The 15,788-nt window shown below is 43.0% G+C and overlaps 1 protein-coding gene across 1 annotated transcript in view; it reads left to right on the top strand.

Moving 5' to 3' along the window:
- Window positions 1-14,410, top strand: part of LOC128946625 (xanthine dehydrogenase/oxidase-like) — a 49,767-nt gene extending 35,357 nt beyond the window's left edge. Inside the window, 14 exon segments of the mRNA XM_054290538.1 lie at window positions 971-1,058; window positions 1,669-1,755; window positions 3,582-3,773; window positions 4,243-4,388; window positions 4,937-5,018; window positions 5,589-5,684; window positions 6,379-6,507; window positions 7,510-7,584; window positions 8,426-8,478; window positions 9,573-9,687; window positions 10,279-10,344; window positions 11,885-12,073; window positions 12,492-12,659; window positions 13,351-14,410. Coding sequence (XP_054146513.1) covers window positions 971-1,058; window positions 1,669-1,755; window positions 3,582-3,773; window positions 4,243-4,388; window positions 4,937-5,018; window positions 5,589-5,684; window positions 6,379-6,507; window positions 7,510-7,584; window positions 8,426-8,478; window positions 9,573-9,687; window positions 10,279-10,344; window positions 11,885-12,073; window positions 12,492-12,659; window positions 13,351-13,401 — 1,537 coding nt within the window. The 3' untranslated portion in view covers window positions 13,402-14,410.
- The last annotated feature ends 1,378 nt before the right edge of the window (window positions 14,411-15,788 follow it).

Raw genomic sequence — 15,788 nt, 5'->3', positions numbered from 1 at the left:
ATATATCTGCTCTTCTGCAAACTCCCTCTTGGGATTTTCCCCTAGGAATGGTGGCAGGCCTTGGAACCCACACTTTTCAAACCCCTGAAATCTCAGGGATTTAACCTAGGTTGCAACCATTTGTAAAGAGTAGATTGGAAGTGTGCCCCTGGTTTCTGGAGTTTTGCTCATGTTTAACTGTGCAGGTTTTGCGTGGGCATGGCCTCTGAGGTGACATTTCTGCCCTACCCTTGCTGGCAGAGCTGAGGGATCTTGCAACACAGCAGCAGATTGATACAATACCTTTGGATGAGGACAGGCAAAATGACACCCTGTTTGTAAATTGACTTTATTTTTTTCTGTTCTGAGCAAACAATCTGTTTTCTCTAATTAATCAGTAATACATTTGCATCCTTTTCTTCTCTTTATCTCTGCCAGCCAAACCACTGTTTGACATCCTGGAGGCTACAAAACAACTTCTATGACGTTTGCTAGATACTGGTACAACCTGAAGACAGGCGCTTGGAAGGCAAAATTGTTAGAAAATTAAGAACCACTCCTACTCTCCCCCTTGTTTTCCTCCTTGATAATAAATAAGCAAATAAAAAACAAGATCAAATTGATGGCTAGTTAGTACTTTGCATTATTATATAATTCCTGTGGCATTGTCTTCTTCAAAGCCAAAAGAGTGCCTCGAGAAATAGTCTGGAAAACAGTGATTGCTCAGTTATTAGCATCTATCTCTAAAAGAAATGATCCTTTTTTTGTTAATACAAGAGTCTTTGCAAGAGTTTTCACAAACAGCTCCCAACTTTGGAGATGTTTATTTTTTTACTCCGTTTTGCCATTTTCTTAAGCGTAAGGTATATGAACCAAGCAGTTTACCCTTAACTGTCTATTGCCACCCTGGAAGGACAAAGAGAAGAGCCTTGTTGTGCAGGAGCTGCATTGTGCATTTCAGGTTTTACCTAAAACCTGTGTTCTTTCCCAGAACTGGCCGTGCGGTGCGCTGCATGCTGGATCGAGATGAGGACATGCTGGTCAGTGGTGGGAGACACCCCTTCCTGGGCAGGTACAAGGTATGCACACACATGAAAGAGTCCATGTGCTGTCCCTGAGACATCAGAGAACAGTCAGATATTGGGAAAAAACGCTGCTGTGGTTGTTTCACTGCTGATCTCCCCCACTGCAAATGGGCCGTAGCATTTTTCCTGTTAAAGTGCTGCAGAAGTTATTTTGGCTTGGATGGTCCCCTTCTTGTGATCTCAGCATAAATAACTCTGCCTTCCTTGCAACCAAGACTTTGACCCTGCTGACAATCACATTTCTTTTAGAGGTTTGCCCATTCCTGCAAAGCATCCTCCACACAGCAACGTGCTTGGTTAACTTCCCTTCTGCTGCAATCCCCCTCCAACTGCTGCTGCTTTTGAAAGCAAAACCTGTTGAAGAAATTGTGGCTGTGGCAAGCAGCCAGCACTTAATTTAAAAGAGTTCTCTGGAGCAAGATTGACACATGCATGAACTCTTTACTGGGGGGGACTCTCTCAGCTGCTGGCTGTGCCTGCCCTGTGCTGCCCTGGGGACAGTCAGCCCTCTCTGCCTGTGTGAGATCCATTCAGTTTTTGGAGGCAAGCACAAACCAGAGCATTTTGTTGAAAACCGATTATTGAGGAGACACTCTCTTGACAGGTTGGCTTCATGAAGAATGGGAAAGTCAAGAGTCTGGAGGTGTCATACTACAGCAATGGAGGCAACTCTGTAGACCTCTCTCATGGTGTAAGTAGAATTTTCTGATGGCTAATTAAGCAGAAGGTGTGTTTCTGTGCAACCTTCTGCTCTGCCTTCAGAGAGCTGTTGCCGACAGCACTGCTTGCACATGCAGCTCTTTGACATGACTGAAAACAGAGTTTGAAGGGCTTTTGGAGCTTCTACAAATGTTCTGTGAGACAACTGATCTGTCTTGGCATGTGCCACATGATTCTTATGGATGCTGTAATAACTCAGATTGAGCAAAGGGGTCAAGAATGTTTGCTTTGCATTACAGAGGACTATGATGGATAAGTTGTTGCTCAATGCATGATGGCTGATAGATCCCCAGCTCTGGGGAAAGATAGTTCCTTGGAGAAAGAAGCATCCAGTCAATAGGCTGATCAGGGCAAGCTTGTAAAGGACTGTCTAAAGCCAACACTGTGTTCACAAGCAGTAAGAACAAAAAATGGGCCCAAGTTCTGAGTCTGTCTCCAAGAAGTTTTGCACTGATAAGTAAAAAACTCTCCTTTTCTGTCACGTGAGTGACCAACTCAATAGCCTAGTGTCACTCAGGTTTATTCTAGCTCGCTTCCTCCAGTCCACCAAGTCTTTGATCATTTTCTGCAAAAATGGATCCTTTTCAATAGGAAAGAACTGCAGGAGCTCTCTACCAGCACCACATTTGATGCTGGCTGTGTGGCTGGTGCTGGGCAGAGCAGAATGACAGGCAAGTGTCTTTGCATAAGCTGAGGGCCTGGTTGAGAGCACATCTCTGTAATCATCTTTTTGACTGTGTCTGAATCAGGAGACTGGAAAGTGCTCCATGTAGAGACAAGGTTTTGTTGTGTGTAATGTCCTCTCTGTACTGCTGCTGGAAGGGAAATCTGGAAACACAAGCCAGAAAGAAGTTCTGGCCCTTTCCCAGTGTGGACAATAAGTGGACAAAGATCTCAAATCTTGCAGTTTGGTAGTTACTGAAAATGTTTATTTCATATGTTTGCCCTTCCTGCCATAGCCCAGTGCTTGAGTCACTTTTCCAGTAACAGATTACTCAAAATGTGAGAAGTGAAAAGAAAACTCTGTTTCTTCCCGACAGACAATGGCATTTACTGACAGTTTGACTCAGCAGGAGCCCAGGGCCAAAAAAGGACTTTCAAGCTCAATCTGTCCCAGAGCCATAGGAGTCAACAGGGAAGTGTGCTTATTGTCCCGTTGTTCAGGAGTATGGCATTCACATTCTCTGAACAGAGAGAGACATAATTTTCTCTCTTGGGATTTTTCCTGGAGAAGCACAGAGAGAAGAAGAGAAAAATAATTCTTATCTCTACTTGCTGCTTCTGTTGTTTTTGCACATGTGGAATGTGTTAGGAAGATTGTTTACCTGAAGTGATTTGTCAATTGGATTCTGCTGAGGATTGTTTTGGCTCCTTGGCCAATTGGCTCAAAGCTGTGTCCTGGCTCAGACAGTCATGGGTTTTTCTTTAGTATCTTTTGTATAGTATCTCTTTAGTATAGTTATAATACAGTATTAATGTAATATAGTATAGTTTAATAAAGCAATCGTTCAGCCTTCTGAATCAATGGATTCAGATGCCAGTCATTCCCAGATGTTTGGGGCTGCCCTGCATTCCATACAGGAGGACAGCACTTGACATTCCATTGCACCTGGAGGCAATTCTGGCTGCACCTCAGTGCTCATCCAGCTGTGTTGACTGCAGCACTGCAGGGTGCTGGAGAAAGTGCTGATTGTTGTAAATTACCTTCAGAGCTTCCAGTCTGTTTTTGGTATTGGTGAGAAGTCTGACATCCAATCAATGTAAAATGTGTCCACCTCCATTCCTTTTCTTCACCAGGTAATGGACAGAGCCCTGTTACACTTGGATAACTCCTACAACATCCCCAACGTCAGCAGCGTGGGCATCGTTTGCAAGACCAACTTGCCTTCCAACACAGCCTTCCGTGGCTTTGGAGGGCCCCAGGGAATGATGATTGCTGAGTGCTGGATGAGTGACGTGGCTCGGAAGTGTGGCCTGCCCCCTGAGGAGGTACAGAGACACGGACACCTTCCAGGGGTGCTGCCTTTGAACTAGCTCTGAGAACAAAATTACATAAGTAATTTTGCTTCATTTTTGCTGAGCTCCCACCAGGATCTCAAACTTGTGTGACAGATACGTTCTAGCATGGATTATCTGGTGTTTAATTAAATTCCTTGGTAGCCTCAATTTTGTAACATCTGCTTTAAGGATAGATATTAAAAAGAAGAAAGTCCAAAGGCACCAGGTACCTTAATAGTACTGACAATGTGCTTTAAGTCCCAATCCCTGAAAATTTTCAGCCTTTATGTCTTTGTTCATGTTTTCCCATAAACAGATATATGTTTGTTAATTGTTTTACTCCTTGGCTTTTTGTAGAAAGAGCAAAGAAGTAAAATCAGGAACCAACACACTTTAGATCTCATCCCTCCTTGTCTGAAGCATTAAACTTGGTCTATCCTTTCTGTGTCTTTTTGGGAAGGTGAGGAAGCTCAATCTGTACCACGAAGGAGACACAACTCATTTCAACCAAAAGCTGGAGGGATTTACTCTGCGAAGATGCTGGGATGAATGTTTGTCCAGCTCTGGCTATCACGCCAGGAAGAAACTGATTGAAGAATTTAACAAGTAGGTGCCCTGGAGCTGTCTTGTCTTAGCAACTCGAGTGATGAGAAGTCACATCTCATATTTACAGGCTGTTTTCTAAATATTTCTCCTTTTGAAATCCCTTTATGCTCACTGTCAGAGGAAAGGTCTATCAGTGAGGTGGTAGCATAAATAGGGCCAGAATCAGACCCAGCACGATGTGATTTTGTAAGTGAACTGTAGCAAAGAAGAGGGGGTCTGTTAAGTCCAGCTAGGATTTTCACATTACTATCAAGGCAATCTGCTTATGCTTTCCTCTGCCTCATAGACTTTTTTAGTTGGCTTGTATACACAACTGAACAGTTAATAGTATGGACAACTGTTTCTATAATGCATGCAGAAAGCATCTTCAGTTGCAATTTCCTCTTGTTGGAACACATAAAGAAAGGTTTTAATACAAATTAGTGATGAACTCAGTCTTTATCACAGTCAGGTGTTTAATTTCCATTTGATGCACAGTCAGAGGGAAGCACAGTATTGATTTATGATAAAAAGGTCATGGGTGTATGAATAATGTTCTTTCCTTGCAGGCAGAATCGCTGGAAAAAGAGAGGGATGAGCATCATTCCTACCAAATTTGGCATCAGTTTCACTGTCCCATTTCTGAACCAGGTCTGTAAATGTCATTTGCCCTTTCACTAGAGAGCTGGATTTATGCTGCCTCCCCCAGACCTTCCTCCATTTGTACCAAACTGGAGCTTCTTGAAGAAGTAGTGAATTAGTTAAGAAAGAGCACACATTTTACAAGCCAAAATGAGCACCACAACAGTTTCCAGTTTATACTGTCCAAAAGACACCACAGTATAGCTGCATTTCCATGGTATTGTGTAAGGTTGATTTTTCTGCCTTCCTCAATAGCAGAAATATTGCTCCTGTGTTTGAGCTGATTTGATGGACTGTCAGTGGTGTTGGAAAGTTGAGGTGAAGGGTGCATCTGTGTTCCACAGAGGCAGGATTGGATTATTTCATCTACTTTCTGAGCTCAAAATACTGGCTGGGGTTTGTTATGTCACTGGAGCATCTAGTGAGTTGGTGAGACTAAACCAAACTCACCTCAAGTGTAAACTCACCTTCCTTAGTTGCACCAAGGCACAACCTTAGTCTAGTTCTGAATGAATTCTCTCTGTAGCCTGCTAAGTACTGCACTAGGTAATTTATGATGATTAATGTTCCCTGTTGTAGGCTGGAGCCCTGCTCCATGTGTATACAGATGGCTCTGTGTTACTTACACATGGTGGGACTGAGATGGGTCAAGGACTTCACACCAAAATGATTCAGGTAATAATGAGTTTGGGCTTAACTGAATAAGATGTCTTTTCAGGACAATTACACTCTCCTTACAGTACTGCCTCAGGCACCTTGACACTTCCTCCGTGTGCATGCAGAGAGTAACAAATCAGGACTGATTCCTCTCCATTGTTTGAGCAGCAGTGCTGGATTTCCAGACTATTATCACAATTGAGTATTAGAATTAGGTTCTTCATCATCTTAAATCTTGCTATGTAAATAATGCAGGTCATGCTCACAGTTTAACTACTCTGGCAATTTCAGTTCACCTTATAAAGGTACAGTTTCTATCCATTTCATATAAAAATTAGTTGTATTGAAAACATATATATCTGCATGTGCTAGTGCTTTTGTAGTTAAAAAGGCTTAAGGGAGCAGAGTTCCTTTGGCAGGAAAATCTCATGGGGCTTTTGCTCTTCTGATTTTTTTAACTGTTGAGAGAAGAATTTGGTCTCATAATAGTGAAGTGAATGTCTGTCATTGTGGCAAAAGTGTGTGTGCTCACACACATTCAGTCTGTGAAATTCAAATAATCAGTCACTGGAACAGCTTAGTCTGCAGGAAAAATGGAGTTTATGGTGGGAGAGGGTACAGGTTGCAGTGTTGATCCCGGCAGTGCCAGCAATGACTGTCAATGCTCATGGATAAGAAGTGCTGCTTACCATTGTTTACCTTTGCTTCACAGGTTGCTAGCAGGGCCCTGGGAGTCCCCACCTCCAAAATTTACATCAGTGAGACCAGCACCAACACTGTCCCAAACACGTCCCCGACAGCCGCTTCCGTCAGCGCGGACATCAACGGAATGGCCGTCTATGTACGGGAGCTGAGTTATCTCAAGCACTGGGTGGCAAGGGAGGGCTCCAGGGCATGGAAAGCTGCTCTGTATTTGTCTCTTGTTGCTTAAGGAAACCACCAAAAGGCAATTCTAGTGTAAGGATGTCTCATAATGTTACCTGGCATAGCATTGGCATTAGATTGTGAATTACTATATTTTTTTCAAGTTATTTGAAAGGCTCCTTCAGTCCTTTGGTAGTTCTAAAAATAGAGTATTTGGGATTGCTCAGAATGAGCAGAACAAAGCATCCATTTAAATAGCCAGCTTCAAAGTAATTAATACAGCCTTATCTATAACAAATGTATTTTGCTGCATGCATTAATAGGAAATGGTTTGAGAGCTGTGCTCCACCAGCTCTAAGTGTTGATCGGCTCAGAGCAAATGTTCTGCTGTAGCAATGGCATTGTCACGGCTGCCTGCCATGGTGGAGTTACCAATGTATATATTTGCTGGGTATGTGATTTTTCCGTTTTAAAAGAAGAATTTAGTACTGGTCATTCTCAGTTTAAAAGACAAGGGGAAGTGAAACCTGCAAAGTAAAATAATCAGGTTGTTTTTATTCTCTGCACAGCTTATCTGTGTAAGTTGAATTTTGGGAAGAAATTTTTTGTTCTTTCAGGGTTAAGGGATCATCTTGTAAGCTATGCTGAGTTGTCCTGTCAGATGGGGTACAGATAAAGTTAATGTATAAATGAGCAGACTTCTTATATTTTGTGATGGTCCAGAAAGTTCTGTGCTGAATTTGGGATTCCTTTCTGCTATCAGCACAGCCAGTCTCCTTTAAAATCCTTTTCAGGCAACATTTCTTCCCATGTAGCAAGACATCCATTAGTAAACTTTGTTCCTTTTTATGATTTGCCAAAGTCCAGAAGGCAATATTGATTTAAATACAATGTTCTTTAAAACTCTTAGAGGGCTCTTAATACCATAAGCTGGCTATTCAAATCTTAAAGTGTTTCTTCTCACTCTCTTTGTTTCTAGAATGCATGTCAGACTATCCTAAAAAGACTCGAGCCAATCAAACAGTCTAATCCCAAAGGATCCTGGGAAGACTGGGTAAGCTGTTTGTGTCTGTCATGAGACAAGTGGACATTGTCAGAGATTGTTTTAATTGGCAAACCACAAGTGCAGGTGTGTCCTCCAGGCCTTCTGCACATTGCTAGCATAGATTTGAGCAAAGACAGTGAAACACAAACCTGGCACAGACTTCCAAGTAATTAAAACTTCCAAGAGGTCATCCCCAAGACATCAGTTATTAATTTAATCCTGATATTTCTCCAAATTTTGGGGCCTGCCTATGACAAACTTCATCAGACAAAAGTCTCAAGTGGTTATGTTTATCTTTGTAGTCAGGCTACAGTCTTGGACAGGAAAGGACCTTTCCTTTTCCCAAGGAAACCTGATTTTTAATGAAGGAATTCTGTAGCATAGACAGCTCTTGTTGAGCTGCCATTCAGCCCCTGTAGTGCTCCTTATCTGCAATCTCTGTCCCCTCAATGAGAAGAGATGGATGGGCTGTAAGGCTCTGCCGTTCATCCGAGGAGTTTTGACTTTGGGATTTGGAAGTCAGGGTAGAATTTCCCTCACTGAAGTCAAGATGACCTGTCAATTTAACCTTTGTCCCTGAGGCTAAAAGTCTAACCTGTAGCTGAGAGACAAACAAACACAAGCAGCTCTCATCCTCTGCCAGTGATTCGAGCTCTGCCCTTGGTAGCTGCTGATGGGGCTGTTTGGGGAAGCAGCTGCAATCATGATTTGGCAGTGCTGGAGTTGGGTAGTGTGACAGCTGTCACTGGACATTTGCTGCTTGAGGCCTCCTGGAAATGTTTTTGTACAGTTATTTTGAACGAGCTGGTTGTACATTTCACTGTTTTCAAACTTTTGTTCATGTTGCCAGATTAAAACCGCCTATGAGAGCTGTGTCAGCCTGTCAGCCACGGGCTTTTATAGGTGAGTGAAAATTCACACTGCAGAGGCACTGACTCAAGTGCATGGATTGCATCCAGGGAAATTCTGGGAAGATTTACAGCCCCCAGCCCCCTGTAACTGCTCTAAATTAAAGCTGCATTCCCTTTCCTACCTACAAGTGATAAGCTGGGGTTAACAGCCTCTTGGCTGGGGAGAATTGATTCCTGATGGAGCACAGCTCTGAGGGCAAGTAAATCTGGAGTAGATCTGACTTCATTCCAGCTGACCTTGGGCTGAAAAGGCATAAATGAAATCAGAGCTTTGCCTGGGGCTCTGCTCTGTGTCAGCCTTGTGGCCTAGTTTTGCACTAGAACTGCCATGCAGGATAAGAGGGGACAAGGGTTGTCCTTGAGGAAAATCCTGTTTCTTGTGGCAGGAGCAGATACCAGTGTTTCCAGCAGTGTTCTCCCACCTCAGACTCTTGCTGGACCCTGTGTAGTTCTGAAATGAGGCACTTCTCTTAGTCAGCTTTACTGCTGGAGGAAAGCAGAGATCCATCATCTTTAAGGCAGAGGGGTTGACATTAATAAATAAGCATAGTGCTGAGAAGAACCTATTTAGGGCTAAAATACAGGATGTGGTAGTTTCTTTTGCATCCCTGAAATGTATTTTTTCTCTTAACCAAGTGACTTGTCAGCGTTTTAATAAACCAGTTTTCAGATAAAGTTTAAGTAGTTAAATTTGCCATTAACTGTGCTTAAAATCAGTTCTAAGCTTAATAGAGTTTCTGCTTCAGCTTAACTATGTTCTGAAGTTTAATGGCCTTAAAGAAACATTCAACTGCACTCTAAAAGCAAATGATTTTCCACTGGATTGGTAGATAATAGTCATCACAAACCCTGAGATTTATGGGCAAATAAAGATGGCTAAAACAGTTTGATAGTTTCAATCAGGTTTTGGAATACAGAGTTAGATTAAGCAGATTTCTCTTTATAGTTGTTTACACTTTTAATTTCTGCATGGTCTTGACAGAAGGAATGAAACAAAACTGAATAAGGATTTTGATAAGTAGCAATGTAGTTATATTTGGGTTTTTTAATGAAATTAAATGTGGTTTTATTTCTCTTTGTATCAAGAATTCCTGAAGTTGGCTACAACTTTGAAAAGAACAAAGGGAAACCATTCTCCTACTTCAGCTATGGAGTTGCCTGCTCTGAGGTTGAGATAGATTGCCTGACAGGTGACCACAAGGTGAGGGGCCAGCAGTGAAACAGAACAAATACTGGGTGTCAGCCCTTTCCTGGCTCTGTCATTGGTCTGGTGTGACCTTCAGCAAATTTCTTAACTCCTCTGTTCCACAGTGCAGCAATCCGTAAAGTGCAATAAAACAATAATTATCTACCCTGTGGGGATCTGGGGCTTAATGAATGATTGCAAAAGTTATTGGATTTGCTTGAGTAAGAGATAGCAGCACTGTGCTGGCACAAAAGTACAGAAACATCCTGGAAATGAGTTAATCATTAAAAATAACACTGAAGACTTCTGGAAAGAAAGAAAAAAAAAATGAAATCAGGATCTGACCTAGCTGGTTATGCTGAGCTACAGGCCACTGATACCAGGATCTTGGAACTAATATTAACTGGGTCCACTAGATCTCTGGGGAAAACTGCAGTGAGTTCCTTTGAATTACTTTTGGGGTGAACTCAGATTAAAAGTCAGTATGAGAAACTCAGCTGAGATAAGATTATGTGGGACAGTGTTTGGATACTCTTCCTCACATGAGACCATGGTGGACCAGTTCCAGAGATCTGTGCTGATTCACCCTTTATTCCTGTTTTCTAGAACATTCGCACAGACATTGTTATGGATGTTGGTACCAGTCTGAACCCAGCCATAGATATAGGACAGGTAAGTGAAAAGTATTGCTATTTCCATCATGTCAAGGCAATCACACTGCTCTCAGGCCTTTCTTTTTATTTACCTTCTCCAGGATGGGCCTTTGCAAACACACCCTTTTTAACTTGGCACAGAATTACATAGGGAACTATTCTGTTAGGGTTTGGGGATTTTTCCCTTGGATAATAAGACTACAGGACATTATTCAGTTACCACCCCACTGATGTTTTTTCAGGCTAAATCCCACACCTGATATTTATATTCCTATCTGTCAATATTAAATTTAGTGAAAATTCTCCTGACTAAAGAGTTAGGGTGGCAGATTCAGTCCTTCAGCTGCTGCTGTGTAGAATTCTCAATAGGAAGTTGGACCAGTCACTTATCTTGCAAAGTCCTTGGGCAGGCACAAGATTGCTTCAAAATTTTGTGCAGTAATAACCACACTATCTCTTAGCAGATAAAGGTAATAAAACCAGGGTTGTTTGACAGACCAAGAGATGAATTGTTAGATGTGTACTTATCTAGCTATCTTAGCTCACTGGCTAACTCTAGATGTTGATATGGTGTAACTCAAATGAAACTGCTGCAGGATTTGGGATGACAGGAGAGCATGAATTGCAAAGCTCTGCTACAGCTAAAATGAAATTTCCTTGCAAGTGACATTTTTTTTCTGAAAGAGATTTTTTTTTGGAAGTGTCCAAGGGGAGAGAGGGATTTTGTGTCTTTGCAGCCTGTCATTCAGGTTTGGGAGTTGAGAGATGGGCTAAATGGAGCCTGTCAAAGGGGTCTTCAATTCCTGTGTCCTTCCACAAGTTGCTGCAAAGGATCTGAGGGCACAGGAGAGAAAGGATGTGCCATGAGTGCAGGAATACAAGTACACAGAGATGGGTCAGTGAATGCTTGTGACTGCTCTGGCTGTCAGATACCTGAGAGCAGAGCTGCTCTGTGCAGGGTTGTTCAATCACATCCTCTTCTTGTAATCTTTTTTCCCCTAAAATTTACAGTGGAAAAACTATGCAAAGTTTTTTAGTACTTAAATGGATATGGGAGTGTTTTTGCAGGTGTCTGTGCTGCTGACCTGATAATACACAGCACTTAGGAAAGCATTTATACTGAAATAGAAAGCATAAAATAGTTTGTCTTTAGATGTTTCATCTTCAGTCCTTTTAGTCTACCTGTCCTTTGATATATCAGCAAGCTCAACTCATTCAATGTTCGCCTGCCTAGGAAGAAATCAATATTTTATCGTTGATTTTATTTTTTTTTTCTGTTGCTTCATCAGAAAATTCCTGTCCTGTGTTTAAAGAAAATCTGTTTGCATGTATTTGTAAATTGCTTCACCTGCCAGGGAAATGCAGCCACATTTATGTGGGAACACAGGAATTGTGCAAAGATTGTACCCAGCAGAAGGGACAAGGGTTTAGAGATAAAAAGTGGGATCTGAGTCAGGTGGGAAGGGTTGAAAACCCTGCTGGATGTCATCACTGTTTGTCCTTGTGCAGTGAAGAACAACAGCAACAGAGCCTGTAACCTTGTTTGGGTGTGTTTGTAGATAGAAGGAGCCTTTGTCCAGGGCATTGGGCTCTTCACCATGGAGGAGCTGCGTTACTCTCCTGAAGGGAACTTGTACACCCGAGGGCCTGGCATGTACAAAATCCCAGCATTTGGAGACATCCCAACAGAATTCAACGTGTCCCTTCTCCGTGACTGCCCCAACAGCAAAGCAGTTTACTCATCCAAGGTATGCCTGTGAGTCTGTGGGCCTCTTACTGCCCCATAACACTGTGGGATAAAGTCATGATCCTGTGTGTCTAAACAGTTCATCTCATCATGCTGTGGTTACTCTGAGGTCAGGATGTTTTTCTGTTTCTTATCAGAAATGTGTGTACTATCCTTTCTAGTTAGCAAGGACTGAAGTAACCTGCACATTGCTGCCCCGATTGTTCATTAGACAGAACTGAAGTGGCTTTGCTGTGTGATGAAGCTTGTGTTTTCTTCCTGTTTCTTCTTTAAATGGACTGAGGGTTGATTTAGCTCAGTCTGATCACACTTGGCACACTGGAGGCTGTTTTAGCATCATGTTCCTCACTGAGCACGTCTGGAAGACTGAGGTTCCCATCTGGAAGGCAAAGGCTCACTCTTGCTTGTGCTCTGTCTAGGCTGTGGGAGAGCCACCCCTGTTCCTGTCTGCCTCAGTGTTTTATGCCATTAAAGATGCCATCTACTCAGCAAGGAAGGACTCTGGCCTGACAGAGTCATTCAGGCTGGACAGCCCTGCCACCCCAGAGAGGATCCGCAATGCCTGTGTGGACATCTTCACCAAAATGGTAACAGCCCTGCCCTCCAGTCTGCTCCCTGGCAGTGTGCCTGCAAGTCACAGGGAACCAGGGCTGGGGTTAGGGCAGGATAGGGGGGCTGTGTCCCTGCTCCAGAAGATGGGTTTTGTTTCATGGGTGTTATCCTTCATTTGCCATGCCATCAGCTGAGAGCCAAATCCCCAGGCCAGCACTGCCAGGGCTCCCACTGCAGGAAGGGCTGTACAGTATCCCTGAAGTTCAGTCCATTCCATTCTCCAAGTGTTGTGTGTGGAACACTGGCTGCTTGTCCTGATGCTCCTGACCATCATCTCTCACAGAGTCATCTCATATGGTGAGGGCCATGGTGTGATTTAGTGGTATCCCTCAGCTAAGGAGGGGGAGAAAAGTGTTCCTTGAAATACTCCTTTCTTCTGAATGTTATGGCCACAGGAGTCTCCTTAGAGCTGTGGACTTGCTCTGAAGGAGTGCAGGAGTTATCCCTGTCACTGGATTCTCTTGGCTGCTCTGTCATGGTGTTGTCACAGGGCTCAACTATCAGGCCCCTAACAGAAGCGCCATGAGAGTGACATCTCTGTGTTTGGAAAAACTGGGATAGCAGCTCCTATCTTCGCAAAGTCCCCACCTGAAATGTGTGGGACATGCTGAACGCTGGACAGGACCCTCATTTGTTGCTAATTCAAATATTTTTTTCTCTTTGTAGTGCCCTTCTGCTGAGCCAGGGACCTTTAAGCCATGGTGTGTGCGTGTGTAGGAGGAAAGTTTGAGGAGCAAACTCTGCTGAAACTGAGCTTACATCAGAGGAACCACAAGGCAGTAGGACTATAGTGGAGAAGAAAAACCAACCTGTGTTCATGTGGCTCACCCACTGATTCACGGAGCTTTCACATTTAATTGTCCAATCATTATTTTCTCTATGAGAGGAAATTGCTGCCAGATGATAGCTGTGATGTAAATTCAAATGAAGACTAAGTTGAAAGTGATGTTATCCAGGTGTAATTGAAAAATCTTACAGATTTCATATAAAATTGCTGCAAGGATGCTTCTTACCAGCCAATGTGAAATAGCAGAATGGTTGTTTCTTCTTTTTCCTGCTGTGGGGAAAAGATGTATCACCTTGTGCTGCTATGCCAAGAAGGACTGAAATGTGTTGATCCCAGACATAGAGTCCTCTAGCTGAGATGGGGGAAGGTGTTAAAAGGTGCTGAGGGCTGGACCCTGCTGTCTCCCCTTTGCACACAAAGCCAGCTATATCCTAGAGGAAGATGAGCAGGACTTTTGGTGTTGGCTAATGAAGATGGTCTTACCTGTGTAACAAAAGAGTTTCATAGGAAAAGGCTAAAATGTGACCAACAACTGATTTACCCCAAGTTCAATGACTGTTGCTTGTTCAATGACTGCACCTGGGCTTTAATGAGATTTTAGTTCAAGTGCTACCTTGTCTTCTCTGATTAAAGATAAACACTAAATATACCAAGAGTACTTCCAGCAAGATGCTGCTTTGTTTGACACAGATTTTTCCCATCCCACACCTCCACTTGTCTCCCTATCCTTCAAATAGGAAAGGACATCAGAGACCTTGGAGTAACAGAGGAGCTTGCTCATCGATGTTCCCAAGGTAATTTACACCAGGCTGAGCAAGGAGGTTGGGCACAGCTGGGGATCAGCTGCCTCTGGGTGCCCTCTAGGGTAAATCCCTTGCTGTCATGGCCTTGCCTTCTTTTCAGGAGATTTTTAGTTTTGCTGAATGTAAGAGAATGGATACATTTTGCTATAGGGAGTGCTTGTCTGAAAACTGTGCTGGCTATGCGGTGACATCTGGATTGAATATATTTTTCATGTTGGATTTAGTGCTGGGCATCCCTCCTTGACAGGTTTTGTCACTGTCAGATTCAACACTGGAGCACCATGTTATCTCTAGATGGTGTCAGCCACATACTGTGCCTGCTTATCATTTGCCAACTTCTATCTGTTTTTCTGGCCAACTGCTTTATGAAAATGTCCTTTTTCTCTTTTTGAACTCCCAGGGCCATCAAAAAAGTATGGTGCAAGAGGATGTAACTCCTTATATAAAATTCTGCTCTCATACAAACTTCTTAAAATTGGCCTTCATCTTAGGACTGGACAATGTGTGCTCAGTGTGAAATATTTTTTATGCACTCCAGGGTATATTGGTTGGAAAGGTGTAGATTTATTTCTCAACTCAAAATATTATGGATCTACCATCTAGAAAAAGGGAATTTGTACATGTGAGTTGCAGGAAGTATTTTGTGCCTGTTGGGCTTGCTATGTAATTGTTTTATTAATTGAAATATGATAATTGGAGTTTCTTAAGCTCTGAGGTATTGGCCAAGAACACATTTTTGTTTTCTCCTGAAAGTTGGTAATATGTAAAAAACCTCTTAGAGAAGACAACATGGTAATTCATGTGTGAGAACAGCTATTGGAGCCCGTGTGTCCACATTCTTGGGTGTTCAGGGAGGGATGCAAAATACTAAGTCTGTAAGGTAGATTGGTATCAGCTGAATTCCACCCTGTGGGATTGCTGGACATGCTCCTTCAGACCAGGATGAGAAGAAATACAAAGGTGTTGTGTGTTAAAGCAGAGCATGGAGACACAGGCAGAGTGGGATATCAAGGAGCTCCCAGTGCCATCCCAGGGGAAAGCTGCCAGTGTTCACAACAGGCCTGCTGCTTGTGATGGTGCTGGGAGATGCTGGGATGTCACTAGCGGGATGAATAAGTGCTCCTTCTCTCCCTGCTTTTGGAGTTTTCATCATTTCAGGATGGGTTTGTGAGTGTCTGACAGAGTCACAGTGACTGCCTGGTCAGGTGGATTTATTTTTAATTAGATGTATCAATTCTCTGTTTGCTATTTGCTTTGTGAGTTTATTGGAAGCGCATTTGCCAGGTTCTGTGTATGTGCAGTGGTCAGAGCAGGCTGTTCAGAGCAGGCCTGTGCAGCCAGTTTTGCTGCAGCATCAGTGAGCCACTCTTTGCCAGGCAGCAGCCCTGGCCCCCCTGATACCCTCACCCAGATGGTGGGGAGAGGAAACACTTGCCTTTTGGGGTGCACTGGAATTGAATGGGAATTAATCAAACACCTGGGGATGGCAGTGGTATAAAATCAGGGTTGCAAAG

This window comes from Melozone crissalis, unplaced genomic scaffold (genome assembly GCF_028551555.1).
Source record: "Melozone crissalis strain CALT ecotype California unplaced genomic scaffold, PUWL_Pcris_2 ptg000081l_1, whole genome shotgun sequence".
Lineage (NCBI taxonomy): Eukaryota > Metazoa > Chordata > Aves > Passeriformes > Passerellidae > Melozone > Melozone crissalis.
Note: the sequence above shows the minus strand (reverse complement) of the source record. Positions and strands in the feature narration are given on the sequence as shown.